Source organism: Felis catus, chromosome E1 (genome assembly GCF_018350175.1).
Source record: "Felis catus isolate Fca126 chromosome E1, F.catus_Fca126_mat1.0, whole genome shotgun sequence".
NCBI classification, from domain to species: Eukaryota; Metazoa; Chordata; class Mammalia; order Carnivora; family Felidae; genus Felis; species Felis catus.
In genome coordinates, this window is record NC_058381.1 from 29,832,072 (window position 1) to 29,847,039 (window position 14,968).

Here is a 14,968-nt window from a genome sequence, read left to right on the forward strand (position 1 = left end):
CTGCAACTTGCTTTTTTTTTTTTTTTTTTTCACTCAACGATACATTTTGTTCTTGCTCATTTTTACCTGAAGCACAGTATAAATGTATTATGCTGTGGTGTTTCCCCCTACTCCCCAATTCATGTGTCGATGTCCTAACCCCCAGTGTGATAGGATTTGGCTCCAGAGAGCTCCCTAGCCCTCTCTGCCAAGTGAAGATACAGGGAGAAATGTGTGACCCCAAAGGCCCCCCACCCCGGCCCTGCTCGTGCCCTAACCTTGGACTTTGAGCCTCCAAACTGTGAGAGGCAAATTTCTGTGCTTTATAAGCTACCCGGTCTGTAGTGTTTCGTTAGAGCAGCCTGAATGGACTAGGACATATTTCAGCTTACTTGTTTAGCCGTTCCCAGGACAATGGGCATTATTAGTTATTTCCAGTGTGTGATGAAAATCCTTATATGCATGTGTTTTGCTGAATTCCGTGATAAGAAATGGAATTGCTGAGTCAGAAGGTTTATGCACTTTTAACTGAATTAAATACGGCCAAATTGCCTAATCAACTGTACCAATTCCCACTAGCGGTATGCGTAAGGATCCTTGGGTCCCTACACTTTGAAAATGGAAAGAAATTTTTAATGTTTATTTGTTTATTTTTGAGAGAGAGAGAGAGAGAGAGAGAGAGAGAGAGACAGAGACAGAGACAGAGAGAGTGAGTGGGGAGGGGCAGAGAGAGAGGGAGACACAGAATCCGAAGCAGGCTCCAGGCTGCATGCTATCAGCACAGAGCTCCGTGTGGGGCTTGAACTCACAAACTGTGAGACCATGACTTGAGCTGAAGTCGGACACCTAACCGACTGAGCCACCCAGGTGCCCCTGGAAAGAAAGAAAGTTTTAAAAGAAACCTCACTTGTCTACTCTTCTATCTGTACTTATGTGTGGAGACATGTTCCCAAATAATGGCAGTATTTTCTCAGTGATAAGCTTTGGGACAAATCTTTACTTTCCCCTTTTATACCTTTTGGTATTCCTCAGTGTCTCCATTTCCTATGGCCGCCATAACAAAGTACCACAAATGGGGTGGCTTCTCACAGCAGACATCGATCCTCTCACTGATCTAGAGACTGGAAGTTCGAAGTAAAATGTTGGGGTGGTTGGTTCCTTCTAGGGGGCTCTGAGGGAGAATCCGTTCTGTGCTTCTGCCCCTGCTTCTGATGGTGGCTTCAGTCTTTGGTGTTTTTTGACCTGTCTCTGCGTCCATGATCACATGGCCTTGTGTCCCGTGTGTCCCTGTGTTCAAATTGCACTAATCTCATAAGTACACCAGTCATTGGACTTAGGGCCCACCTTAATCCAGTATGATCTCATCTTTGCATGGTTACATCTGCAAAGACCCTATTTCCAAAGAAGGTCACATGTGCAGGTTCCAGATGAACATAAAATTGGGGGGGGGGACACCACTCAGTCTAGTACACTCAGTTTTCTATTTTCTTAAATGTTTATTTATTTTATTAAAAATTTCTTTAATGTGTATTTATTTTTGAGAGATGGAGAGAGACAGAGCATGAGCGGGGGAGGGGCAGAGAGAGGGAGACACAGAATCCCAAGCAAGCTCCAGGCTCTGAGCTGTCCACACAGAGCCTGATGTGGGGCTTGAACCCACAAACTGCGAGCGAGATCATGACTTGAGCTGAAGTGGGATGCTTAACTGACTGAGCCACCCAAGTGCCCCTGTTTATTTATTTATTTATTTATTTATTTTTAATTTTTTTCAACATTTATTTATTTTGGGGACAGAGAGAGACAGAGCATGAACGGGGGAGGGGCAGAGAGAGAGGGAGACACAGAATGGGAAACAGGCTCCAGGCTCTGAGCCATCAGCCCAGAGCCTGACGCGGGGCTTGAACTCACGGACCGCGAGATCGTGACCTGGCTGAAGTCGGACGCTTAACCGACTGCGCCACCCAGGCGCCCCTATTTATTTATTTTGAGAGAAGGAGAGAGAGAGAGAGAGAGAGAGAGAGACAGACAGACAGAGAGAGCATGAGCAGGGGAGGGACAGAGAGAGAGAGAGAGAGAGAGCATGAACAGGGGAGGGGGGAGAGAGAGAGAAAGAGAGAGAGAGAGAGAGAGCATGAACAGGGGAGGGGCAGAGAGAGAGAGAGTGAGAGAGAGAGAGAGAGAGAGAGAGAGAGAGAGAGAGAGAGAGAATCCCAAGCAGGCTCCCTGCTGTCAGCACAGAGCCTGACAGGCTCTTAGTCCCACAACTGTAAGACCATGACCTGAGCTGAAACCAAGAGTTGGACACTCAACCAACTGAGCCATCCAGGAGCCTCACAGTTTTCTATTTTTAATAAACATATGTATAAGTCTTACAAAAACAACACAGGAGAGGGGCGGTGGTGCTCCAGGGAACTTTATACTTGATGTTTGAATTTTAAATAACAATGCGTTTGTGTAATACTTGTGTAATTACAGATAAAAATTTAAGACATTCATATTTATTATAGAAACATTGGAAACCAAGAAAGAATCCAAAGAAGAAAATCAGGTTTCCTCTCCCCAAAGACAGCATTGCCATTTTTTCATGTTTTGCTTTCTAGTCTCCATGTGTATATTTTAAAATAAGTGTGCTCATATTTGATCTATAATTTTGTATCCTGGTTTTTCTTTTAATATGATAACATATGCATTTCCCATATTGTTATAAACTCTTTATGACAATAATGATACCGAATTACTCTCTTTGTTAGATAGTTGTATCATGTCCACTATTTTTGTTACTAACAACACTCTGAACACTTTTGTTATTAAAGTGCTTTTATTTTTTGTTTTATTTATTTATTTATTTATTTATTTATTTATTTATTTATTCTTAATAACTTATTTATTTTTAATTAGCATAATAGTGCAAGTTAGTTAGTGTATAGTGCAACAATGATTTTAGGAGTAGATTCCTTAGTGCCCCTTACCCATTTAGCCCATCCCCCCTCCCACAACCCCTCCAGTAACCCTCAGTTTGTTCTCCATATTTATGAGTCTCTTCTGTTTTGTCCCGCCCCCCTGTTTTTATATTATTTTTGTTTCCCTTCCCTTATGTTCATCTGTTTTGTCTCTTAAAGTCCTCATATGAGTGAAGTTATATGATATTTGTCTTTCTCTAATTTCGCTTAGCATAATACCCTCTAGTTCCATCCACATAGTTGCAAATGGCAAGATTTCATTCTTTTTGATTGCCGGGTAATACTCCATTGTATACATATACCACATCTTCTTTATCCATTCATCCGTCGATGGACATTTGGGCTCTTTCCATACTTTGGCTATTGTCAATAGTGCTGCTATAAACATGGGGGTGCATGTGTCCCTTCGAAACAGCACATCTGTATCCCTTGGATAGATGCCTAGTAGTGCAATTGCTGGGTCATAGGGTAGTTGTATTTTTAGTTTTTTTGAGGAACCTCCATACTGTTTTCCAGAGTGGCTGCACCAGTTTGCATTCCCACCAACAATGCAAAAGAGATCCTCTTTCTCCACATCCTCTCCAACATCTGTTGTTGCCTGAGTTGTTCATGTTAGCCATTCTGACCGGTGTGAGGTGGTATCTCATTGTGGTTTTGATTTGTATTCCCCTGATGATGAGTGACGTGGAGCATTTTTTCATGTGTCAGTTGGCCATCTGGATGTCTTCCTTGGAGAAGTGTCTATTCATGTCTGTTGCCTACTCACTGGATTATTTGTTTTTTGGGTATTGAGTTTGATAAATTCTTTATAGACTTTGGATACTTCAAAGTGCTTTTAATATTTTGGACTATTTGCTAAGGAGAGATTCTCAGAGAGTAAATTACCGAATCCAAGGATATGAATTTTTTTTAATGTTTATTTATTTTTGAGAGAGAGAGAGACAAAGCACGAGTGGGGGAGGAGTGGCAGATAGGGAGACACAGATTCCGAAGCAGGCTCCAGGCTCGTGCTGTCAGCAGCACAGAGCCTGACATGGGGCTCGAACTCATAGACTGCGAGATCATGACCTGAGCCAAAGTCGGATGCTCAACTAACTGAGCCACCCAGGTACCCCAGGATATGAATATTTTTAAAGATTTTAGTGCATATTATCAAATTGCTTTCCAAAAGGTCTTTCTTTCTTTCTTTCTTTCTTTCTTTCTTTCTTTCTTTCTTTCTTTCTTTCTTTCTTTCTTTCTTTCTCATTTGTAAGAGACTCACCTTAAATGATGCCTTTTTGGGGACGCCTCCCTGATGTCCCTACCCTCCTACCATGAATGAGAGCATCCCTTTGCATAAAACTCACAGCACAAGTTAGCTATTTTTGACTTTTATTTTTTTAATCTGTATCTCCTACTAGACTGTTCTATACTGCTTGAGCAGATGGACTCTTTGTTGCACATCTAGGTCCCCAGCACCAAGGACAGTATTTGACATTTGCTAGATGCTTATTATACTTATTCCCATTCCTCTTTCTTTCTTTCTTTCTTTCTTTCTTTCTTTCTTTCTTTCTTTCTTTTCCTTCCTTCCTCCCTCCCTCCCTCCCTCCCTCCCTCCTTTTTTCCTCCTTCCTTCCTTCCTTCCTTCCTTCCTTCCTTCCTTCCTTCCTTCCTTCCTTTCCTACCCCCATCCCTCCCTTGTCTCCCTCCCTCCTTCCCTTCCTTCCTTCCTTCCTTCTTTCTCTTCAGGTAGAAATTTTGTAGGTAGGCCATAACTCTACCCTATAACCGGGAGGTTATTTCAAAGAAATCTTTTCTATGGCCTCACTTAAATCCATTACATTTCTCCTAATCATCCCAAAATTTAGGGAAGAAATTATCTGCCAACTGCTGGGGTAAGCCATGGAAATTCTTTAGAAAGATGACATCTGAGCTAAAATGATGTCTTTTGTGAGTGCATTGGTAAGTGCTCATGTGCCCTGGGAATATACTTTCCATTTTGGCCTGTGTTCCTTTAAGGAATGTTCTTGTTGGTCAAGTATAAATCATATTAGCTTTATTGTAAGTAAGTCTTTTAAAAATATGCTTTCGTGTTTAGCCCCTTGATAAATATATGTAGTAAGTACTACTCTTTTGTCCCCCATGATCTCAAAGGCCAGGTTGAAGTGACTGTGATGTAAATTGCACACATCGCCAATCTGCCTTGTGTTAGGCCTAAACCTTCTGGTGTCCCTAGGTAGTTAAGTTCTGGGCTACCTTTCTGCCTATGTGCTTACCTTGCTCCTACTCGTGAGCAAGATAATTCATCCAATGGTGATGGGCTCTTAATTTCATGCAAATGTCAGAGGAACGATTTTTCCTTCTTGGAACAAGTTCCTGCCTTGATAGATTAACTGTCCACTTTATGTTTCTCAGCTTAGATCAGGGCCCAGTGGGTATTTAATTTCATTATCACATCTCCAGTGCCATAATAAAGGATCACTTCCAATTTCCGCTCTAATTACTGAAAAATTATTTGCTTAAATCGTAACAGTTGGCATTGGACGTGGAATGCAGATATTAGTTTCTGTGTTGCTTTTAATTTTTTTTCCCCTTAAAAGAAAGGAATCTAAAAAAATTAAAACTTATTTTCCATCTATCCCTTCTTTCTCGATCCAGGAACATTTGAGTTTATCATTAATGCCGGGTCATTACCAACTCTGCCAATGCAATTGTTGAATTTGTGGTTTTCAGCAGATTTGCAGCTTGGCTTTTCATCTTTGACTAATGATTGCTTTTCGGCCTTTGTGGCATATCCATTTTCCTAACATTTTAAATAAATAGGGAAATGTCATGGAAACCAGCACTCATTTCTTTCTCTATGTGTGTGTCTGTTTTGGTTGTTTTTCTTCAACGATGATTTCAGCTGCTATTTAGGAGTGTGAAATATAGATTACCCTCTGATGCTTTTTATGTACGTTTGGCCCGGGCCTTTCTAATGAGTGGATCAACACAGATGTCTAGGAAACTTCCAAGGAGGATTTCGAAAGGTTATGGAAAAAGAGCAGTCATTTCATTTATTTGTTTGTACGTTTCTCCAATGGTTTTTTATTCAGGTCCTACTATGTGCCAAGCGCCGAGCCATGTACTAGGCAGCCCTTGGTCCCTGCCATCAAAAAGCCAGTTGGAGGTTTGGCTGATTAGGACAGGGATTAAGTGGGCAAGGAGGCAAATGAGCATATAACGGTAAGAAGTGTACAAATGCTCTATACCAGCGGTGCCTGAGCGATCTCATCAGAAAAGTCGGTAAGTATGGAAGCTGTCAGGTTTTTCAAAATTCTCATTTCTCCTCGAAAGCTTGAAGCTTATCGCTTTAGTAACTAATACTGGCAGTTGTTTTCCTTGAAGTGACAGGCTCACTTCGTTCATTTTCAAGGAGATGCCTGCCAAACACAGCGAGTTGTGTCCTTGACATCAGCAATCACTCAAGGGTTCTTCTTTTTATTTATTTATTTTTATGTTTATTTTTGAGAGAGCGAGCACGAGTGGAGGAGGGGCAGAGCGCGAGGGGGACAGAGGATCCAAAGCAGGTTCCGTGCCGACAGCAGCGAGCCCGATACAGGGCTTGAACTCCCGAACCGTGAGATCGTGACCTGAGCTGAAGTCTGATGCTCAACCGACTAGGCCACCCAGGCGCCCCTCACAAGGGCTATTCTTTGAGGACGCTGTTGTACTTGGTCATGAGATAGAAGTGCTGTCTTCATGCTTCCCGTTGGGTCGCTTTCTTCCGCTTCACGGGGTGGGAGGTGTTCTTCAGGGAAACTGGCATTTGAAGAACATTCTGTATTTATTCATGGATTTTAACTGTGAGTGTGTGATGGTGAAAGATACGAGGACAGTGATAGTGGTTGTCACTGCCCTGACTCTGGTTAAGGCACCTGTTTTACCCACCAGTGCACACAATGAAAAGGCAAGTAATGTCTTGGGATTATTCTAAAGAGAGTTCTGACCTCGTGGACCCCCGAGGGGAGCACAGACCACAGCTACTTTCGTCTTTCACTCAACCAGCACATATTGACAGGCTCCTGTGGACCAGTTCCTGGGAGAGAGGCTCCCCCCACAGCCTCAAGTCAGGCTCAGATCTTTCTTATTTAAGAGTATCCACAAGGAATCGGGCAGAGCTTGATGAAGAGACTTTTTGCAAAGGCATGGCAGCATTCAGGTCACCCAGCCAGAGATGATGATAAAGGATCCGGGGCTAACAGCCCCTGGGCTTGAGGGGGGAAAGGCAGGTTCCCAGAACAGGAGAGGGCAGCCCCCTAGGAGCAGTGGCCTTCAGGAGACAATGCAGCCAGCCGGCCCGCTGAAACTCCTCCAGAGGCACCATGGGAGGACACACCGTGGCCTCTCTCACCCCTACCTCTAATCCCCTGCTGGCATCTCTATGCCAAACCCACCGGGAAGCCCCAGGTAAGGGAGTCTGGTTGCACTTTTAGGCCAGCCTCTTACTGCACAGGCCCAGGTGAAGGAGGGGAGGAATGGATTTAGACGGGCAGATGGAGACTACGTATGTGGTACAGAACTTGTATCATCTCATTGAATCCTGGCAACCCAGGGAAGTAAGTGCTAGCAGCATCCCCGTCTTGCAGATGGACACATCACTTGACCGGAGAGGTCAAGTGATATCGGCAGGGTGTGGATTTGAGCAGACCCCCACCCAGGCTCACACCTGGACCTCTTTGCCTCTCTCCCACACCGTCTGGCTCACAGGCAAGGAGATGGCAACATGGGCTTTCTTCGGTGAGCTGCTCACACTGATCGGTAGAGTAAGGATCACTGTGTGCCGGGAAGACTCTGTTCTTTATTTACAAGACCCCACATTGCCTTCCTTTCCCCCCAATTCTTCTTCTTCCGCCCAAAGACTCCCCAGACAGGCAAATTATAAAGATACACGATGATTGTCTCCTCGGCATTGCATTTGGCCACATACTTGTTTACTGAATAAAATATTTTTTTCTCTTTAAGCTAGCTAAAGAAAATATTCTTGAGTAGGGTTAGTTCTTAAAGCAATAAACAGAAAACATGAGCATATAATAAAATCAAAGAATGACAGCATGTCAGGGCTGGAAAGGACCTTGGGCTGTGTCCTCATTTATTCCAGGCAATCTTTGGAGCACACGCCCCAAACTGCCCCAAACACAGGATTCAGCCCCAACTCACAGACGGGTCCTGCTGCTGGGGATTCACCGTACACACAGTGGGGTCCTGCTGGAGCCTCTCACCATCCGCCCCCTCTCTGGCCGCCCCACAGACCCCCTGCCTGGGACGAGTCAGATGAGAACTTGATAAAACAAATTCAAGCTGCATGGTTCCTGTGGGAAAGAAAATTCAGGAAAATTAGGCACTTTATAATTCATGCCTTTGCACAGTCATTATTATTTTTTTTTAGGGGCACCTGGCTGACGTAGTCGGTTAAACATCCGACTTCAGCTCAGGTCATGATCTCACGGTCCGTGAGTTCGAGCCCCACGTCGGGCTCTGCACTGACAGCTCAGAGCCTGGAGCCGGCTTTGGATCCTGTGTCTCCCTCTCTCTCTGCCCCTCCCCTGCTCATGCTCTGCCTCTCTCTCCTTCAAAAATGAATAAATGTTTAAAAACTTAAAAAAAATTTTAGAGCTATGTTTAATACGGGATGCAGACTTCCTAGAGGATTTCATAGAGACTGAAAAACTTAAAGTTCTAAACTGGATCATCTCTTAAAGCTTTATCGACACCATAGGAGGGTGTTCAGGATTTGGGATTTTTATGATATCGATACATACCAAAATAGTTTAATCTTGTACAGATATTACTGAATATGACTACTCCCTCCCGGGGTGAGATGCCACTTCTCTGATTATTTGCCTGCTTTTGGGTTATAAATTGTTTATGTGGATCTGTTTCATACGTTGTGATGGTTCACATCCCATCATTACAGCACCCGGCTTCATTCAGAGCAATGTCAACGGCATACATCCTCCAAGTTAAAAGTCATTCCCAATCTCCACCTACTCTCTTTTGAGGAGAAAACATCAAGTTCGTGTGTTCACATGTGAGCCCGCCCACATGGCACCTCCACTAAAAAATGTGATGTGGGCCAATTAAGTCCTTACTCTCAGGGACAGAGGTCACTGCCCACCAGAGTGACCAGGGCTGTTCTGGGGGACATTCAGGGAGCGCTGGGGTCACAGGGAACCTGAGAAGGCTTCCTGGAGGAAGTAACATCTAAGCTGAGGCCTGCGAAGTCGGGTAGAAGTGTGATGGAGAAAGAGAAGGCATGTGGGTGTTCTAGGCAGAGAGAATAGCATAGGGTGAGAGAGCAGGGCCAGTGTGGCCCATCCAGGGAAAGCTCGGGGGGCAGGGGGTTGATGGTGAGGGGAGGTCAGAAGATAGTCAAGGCCAGATCACAGGGAGCCCCACAAACCACATTAAGTGATTAGAATTTTCTCCTGAGCCCCGTGGGAGCCATTCAAGTATTTTAAGCAAGGAAGCAACATGGGTAGATTTTTTTTTTTTTTGAAATCACTTTTTCTGGGTAGTCTGGGTGGTGTTCAGCACCACTTCTCTGTTCGCACCAGGAGGTGGAGAGACGAGGTATGCGGGGAAGGAAGAGACTTTTGTCACCGAGGGAGGAGAAGTAACACTTTCCCTCTTAAGAAGCAACCTGCTGATTTATCATTTTTTCTGTTTTGTGTATCAATTACACGAGGTAATACGACGAGAAACAATGTGGGATAGCCCACAGCCTGAGCTGGTTCTGTTGAGGACCGAGCTGTGTTGGGAAGAGAAGACCACCCTGACCCTGGACGTGACCCTCAGGTGTATGAAGACCGAGCTTGAGCAAACAGGGAGGAGGGCGGGGAGAGGGCCACTGCACGCAGAGCAAACAGTGGTCCTCCCGAGGCCGGGTCCCGGTGCTCAGCTTCTCTGCCCCAGACCTCAGAAGCATCTGTTATTTGTGTTCTCTGCTCCCTTCTTGTGGCAACAGCGCGCCCCTTGTGCCCATCATCCTGGCATGGCTGGTGGCTTCCTCCACCCCGTCCCCCATCCAGCCTGCACCTGCTCTGCCCAGCTCAGGTGGCTGGCCCCCGTGGACCGCACTGCCAGCTTCCCTGGCAGGCTGACTTCTGCTTGGGCGAGGCAGGAGATGGGGGGCAAGAGGAGAGAGAAGATGGGGCATTTGTTCCCCGCTCCCTCCCTGCCCTGCAGAGGCTGCGCCCCTCCACGACCCCGCAGGTCTAGGCACGTCCATGGCTTCCCTCTATTGCTAGTCCTTGGGTGCTGGAAGGTTCTTTGGTGGTTCCCTTAACCCTGTCCACATGGCCCCTTCGGCAAAGTCCCTTGAGGTGAACCGTGTGAGGGAGAAAGTGATTCTAGAGAAGCTCAGAGATCAACACGGCTGTGGTGACGGCCGTGGAGCCGGGCAGGAGACAGGGCCTCTCTCTGTCGTGAAGCATGGGGAAATGGACTGAAAAACTTAAAGTTCTAAACTGGATCATCTCTTAAAGCTCTATCGACACCATAGGAGGGTGTTCAGGATTTGGGATTTTTATGATATCGACACATACCAAAATGTATGTACAGGGAGCTGCCCTCACCTGCCGGCTACAGTGATGCTATTCTGAGCTGCAGCCCAGCTCACCTGCTCCTCCTTCCCGGTGGGTGGTGCCGGTGAAGGCCTGAGGACAGCCGTGGCCCCTTTGGGCAGCACTTTGGACCAGTCACTGTCAGGCTGGAGCAGAGATGGTGGGGGCAGGTGAGACGTGGGGTGGAGGGAGGGGGGGCAGGGTGAGGAGTGGAGGGGTGAGGAGGCTGTCATAGCCTGGGTGGGTGGCACTGAGGACCCGACCCACAGACATGGCGGCAATGAAGGGGGAGCATCTGGGACCATCAGGAGTTGACTCGAAGTCCTCATGCCCAGCGTCACACGAGTTTAGGGGTGAGGGAGACGAGGAGGGTCCGCATTCTGGCTTGCGTTCCTGAGTAGATGGTTCCAGCGATGGACACGCCAGACGGTGAGCTGCTCTCCGCTGTGAACACGTCCACGTGCAGGGCTGGCTGCATTTCATGGAAATGGGATCACACAGTACGTGGTTCTTCGTGACCGGCTTCTTTCGCTTAGCGTCGTGTTTCCAAGGTCCATCCCTGTCAAGGCACGTGTCAGTACCTTATTCCTTTTTATGGCCAAATGATATTCCATCGTATGGAGGTACCACATTTCGTTTATCCGTTCATCAGTTGATGGATATTTGGGCTGTTTCCACTTTGTGGCTATGATGAGTGATGCCGCTCTGAACACTGTGTGCACAGTTAGTATTTCTGTTGGGCATGTACCTAGGAGTGCAATCACCAGGTCACATGGTCGCTCTGTGTTTGACATTTTGAGGTTAAACTATGCTTAACATTTTGAGGACCCCTTTTTTGGTTGTAAAGTCTCTTTTGCTTGATAATAGTATAGCGACTTCAGCTTTCTTATAGTTATTCCTTGCCTTTTATTTATTTATTTTTCCCCCTTGCCTTTTAAAAAAGATGACCTTTTTAAATCACAAATGCACGCAGCCATAAATAATATTTTATTTAGCGATGCATGTTTTGAGACTTTAAAGCATGATGTTACGCTGTGAATGTTGTTCTTCTTGGATTTGTTCTTTCACTCAACATGCTATTTTTTTTTTAAAGTTTATTTATTTCGAGAGAGACAGAAGACAGCGTGAGCGGGACAGGGTCAGAGAGAGGCGAGACAGAGAATCCCAAGCAGGCTCCGTGCAGAGCCTGATGTGGGCCTCAAACTCACGAAACTGTGAGATCATAACCTGAGCTGAAGCCAAGAGTCAGACACTTAACCCCAGGTGCCCCTCAACGCTATTTCTAAGACTCACTATGTCAGATGTAGCTGTAGTTAATTCATGTTCACTGCTGTATAATATTCCATGGGGTGACCCTACCACAGTTTATGTATCCACCCTCCTGTCCGTGGCTGTTTGGCACAGTGCTAGTGTTTTGCCACTACAAGTTTATTGCTTCTGTGAACATTCTTACACGACTCCTGATACACGTTTCTCTTGTTCTCAGAGTGACCAGCAGTACCGGCATTGGCTGGAAACTTGCCCAAAATGTAATAAGTTCTGGAGCCCAAGCCCAGACTCGCTGAATCAGAAACTCCGGGGGTAGCACCCAGCAGTCTGTGTTTTGACAAGACCCCTAGGTGCTTCTGATGCCTGCCAGCGTTTGAGGACCACTGCGTAGGGGCATCATTGAGGAGTGGGATTTCCGGATTGCAGGCCACGAATTGTTTTTCAGAGCGGTATTTCCATGCTACACCCCATTAGCGTGTGTGAATTCCCATAGACACACACCCTTTCAGCCCTTAGGTTGTCAGATCTCTTTATTTTGCCCATCAGCTGGGCCCGTCTGGCTGCTTTTCCCTGCGGAGAGGCGTAGGCATGGCGGCTTCCCCGCTGGTCTGGCCTCCCAGCCTCCCTTAGCCTGGTCGCCCTGTCTCGGGAGCACGGCTGTGCCGTGCTGCACGAGCTCAGCTGTCGCTGAAAAGCCGCTCTGCCGTGTGGGTTTGTTTTGACAGGAGTACATGCATCATCTGCTCCGCCTAGAGCACCGGGCCGAGGAGCAGTTCTTGGAGCACTGGCTGAACCCTCACTGCAAGCCCCACTGTGACAGGAACGTGGTCCATCCCGTGTGAGGGGCTCGGGACCAGCCTCTGGTACGTTCCTCCCTCCACCAGGCCTTCTGGTTTAGGGGGACGGCGGGGGATGGCACACGCATGGCTCAGAGGATTTCAAGAGCCGTCTGGTTAGCCGGGTGTGGGCTGGGGAAGTGGCAGGAGCCAGGCAGGGGTGAGAGGCGGCAGCCAGGTGGAGAGGGGCTCTGGGCACACAACGGGGAGCCTGACCCCTACTGACTCACCAAGAGATCCCAAACAGGGAAGGGCTGTGACCCTGTTTGCTGTCCAGAAAGGTCACACTGGGATGCAAATCTGGAGAAGTATGGCTTGTGGAGACTCGGGTCTTTGCAGGTGGGGTCAACAACCCTGGGCCTGACCAGTGACATCCATTACGACCATCACCACCGTCACCAGGACCAGCAACTTCTTTCCTTCCTTCCCCTAGCCTTCCGGCCTGGGGGTCTGCCCGGCCCATCCGTTCCGCCTCCCCCTTGCCCTGGGTTTGCTCTTTTAGGGCCCTGAACTGGACTGTCAGCACCTGCACAGTCCGCCGGGCACCTCTGCTCCCTCGCGAGGCGGCTTGCTTCTTTCCTCCCGGTCTCTCTCCTCCTTCCCAGATCCTATTAGATAAAGTAGCAAATCCCTTCAGAGGGTGAGCCTAGCGGCTGTAGTTGCTCCTCTGTAATTTTTACGGACAGAGCAGGACAGGATATAACTGGGTGGTTTATCATCGGTGGTTGGGAGAAATCTTCTGTCTTCATTGTTGTTGATTTGGTGCTACTGCGAGCCGACCGAGGAACACTCCCTCTAGAGTATCGCTCTTTGTAATTTGCAGAGTGCTCTCACATAAACTCTCCTCTTTGGTCCTCTTCGCACCTCTGTGCCGTTTGAGGGCTTACGGTTTAACCCCATGTAATGGAGGAGCTAACTGGGCAGGATGACGCCCTAACTCATGCTGGGCAGTGGTTGGGATGTCAGTCTTCTGGCGACACCACACCCCGCACCCTCCCTGTGGACTCCCCTGGAGTCCCTCCGAGGGACAGTCAGCAAACAGTGAGGGGAACATCTGCTTGAGGGGTAGGAGCTGGACTGACATCCCTCCAGAAAGGGAGGCACCTGTTACTGTTGTGGGAAGAGTGGTTTGTGGGCGAGCGTGCCCCGCGGCAGCTCCCTCCTCTGCCCCTGGGTGGGATGGGCCCTGCTGCTGAGCCCGCCCCGGGTGTGGACCTCCGGCTCCCGCAAAACCCAGATTGCAGCGAGGCCTCATGGCAGGCAGCTCGCGCTTACAGGGAAACAAGGAAGCAAGCGGCGGCCGGAGGGGCGGGGCGCACCAACTTGGAATGCGGAGTCAGGGAGCGCTCCGATCATGAAATCTGATCCCGGGAAAAAGTGTCCAATTTCTCTCTGTCTCCTCATCTGCAAAACGAGGGTAATAAGGGCTCCTCCCTCACGTGGTTGTTCTGAGCATTAAAAAAAGTCAGCGCGTGGCAAACGGTGGCGGCCTGGCACACACGGGGGAAGTGCTCCGAAACGACAGCTTGCCGGCTGTTTCCCTCTCCTCCTCCTCTTCCTCCCCTCTCCTTTTTATCCACAGGATCCTCACACAGTTTATTCTCTCCTTCTTTTCCAGCAAGCATTTTCACAAGCACCCACCTGGCTACTGTCGAAACAGGACGAGGCTCCTTCTTTCGTTTGTTTTTCAGTTGCGGAAATGGATGGGTTCAGACCTTGTGAGCTGTGGCCACAGCAGAGGTTGCTTTGGGGATTGATGGCAAATATATTCACGCTGCTTCATTTTACTAACCTGTGTCAGTCACTAAAGCCAATAGCTTAACGTATAACGGGCGTCCCCCCTCCCCCCGCCCCCACCATGGTCTTCCTACAGGTTTGATTGGGTGGGCAGAAGGGGGAGCTTCCCTGGGGCTGATGAGCGGGCAGTTGGGGCAAGCTGCCCACCCTGACGACTTGCACTGAGGAAGTCTTGCACTGAGGAGTGAAGCTCACCAGGGGGTCGGTGGGGGGGACAGGCACTGCTTGGTCATCTACTGTCCCGCCCCCCTCCCCCCCACCGCCCTGTCTACTTTAATAAACTTTGGTGTTAAACCTGCTGTCTGCGTGTCTCCCCTCTTCTCTCCAAGAAGAAAAGCTGAGATGCCCTCCCCCCACCCTGTGTATCTTTGTGAATCCAGCATCGAAAGCTTACGGTTCTGTGAATACGTGGATGAAAATCCAAGCACCCAGCAGCTTTTCACGAGGGCCATCCCTTTTGGTAAAGATGGCCCTTTACCCAAGGCCTGCTCTGGAAGTAGAGCCATCGCGGCATAGCAGGTGCACCGGCTGGTCTTCTAGCCAA

General features: G+C 47.9%; 1 protein-coding gene across 7 annotated transcripts in view; it reads left to right on the plus strand.

Annotated features, from left to right (window-relative positions):
• Positions 1-14,414, plus strand: part of CE1H17orf67 (chromosome E1 C17orf67 homolog) — a 35,801-nt gene extending 21,387 nt beyond the window's left edge. For 5 of the 7 annotated variants that reach the window (XM_045044165.1, XR_006589309.1, XR_002738275.2 and 2 more), the window contains 2 exons: positions 12,517-12,654; positions 14,246-14,414. In XM_045044165.1, coding sequence (XP_044900100.1) covers positions 12,517-12,633 — 117 coding nt within the window. In that variant the 3' untranslated portion in view covers positions 12,634-12,654; positions 14,246-14,414. The remainder of the gene's footprint in view (positions 1-12,516; positions 12,655-14,245) is intronic. The other 2 variants (XM_045044164.1, XM_003996653.6) reach the window with 1 other exon arrangement.
• Positions 14,415-14,968: the final 554 nt, after the last annotated feature.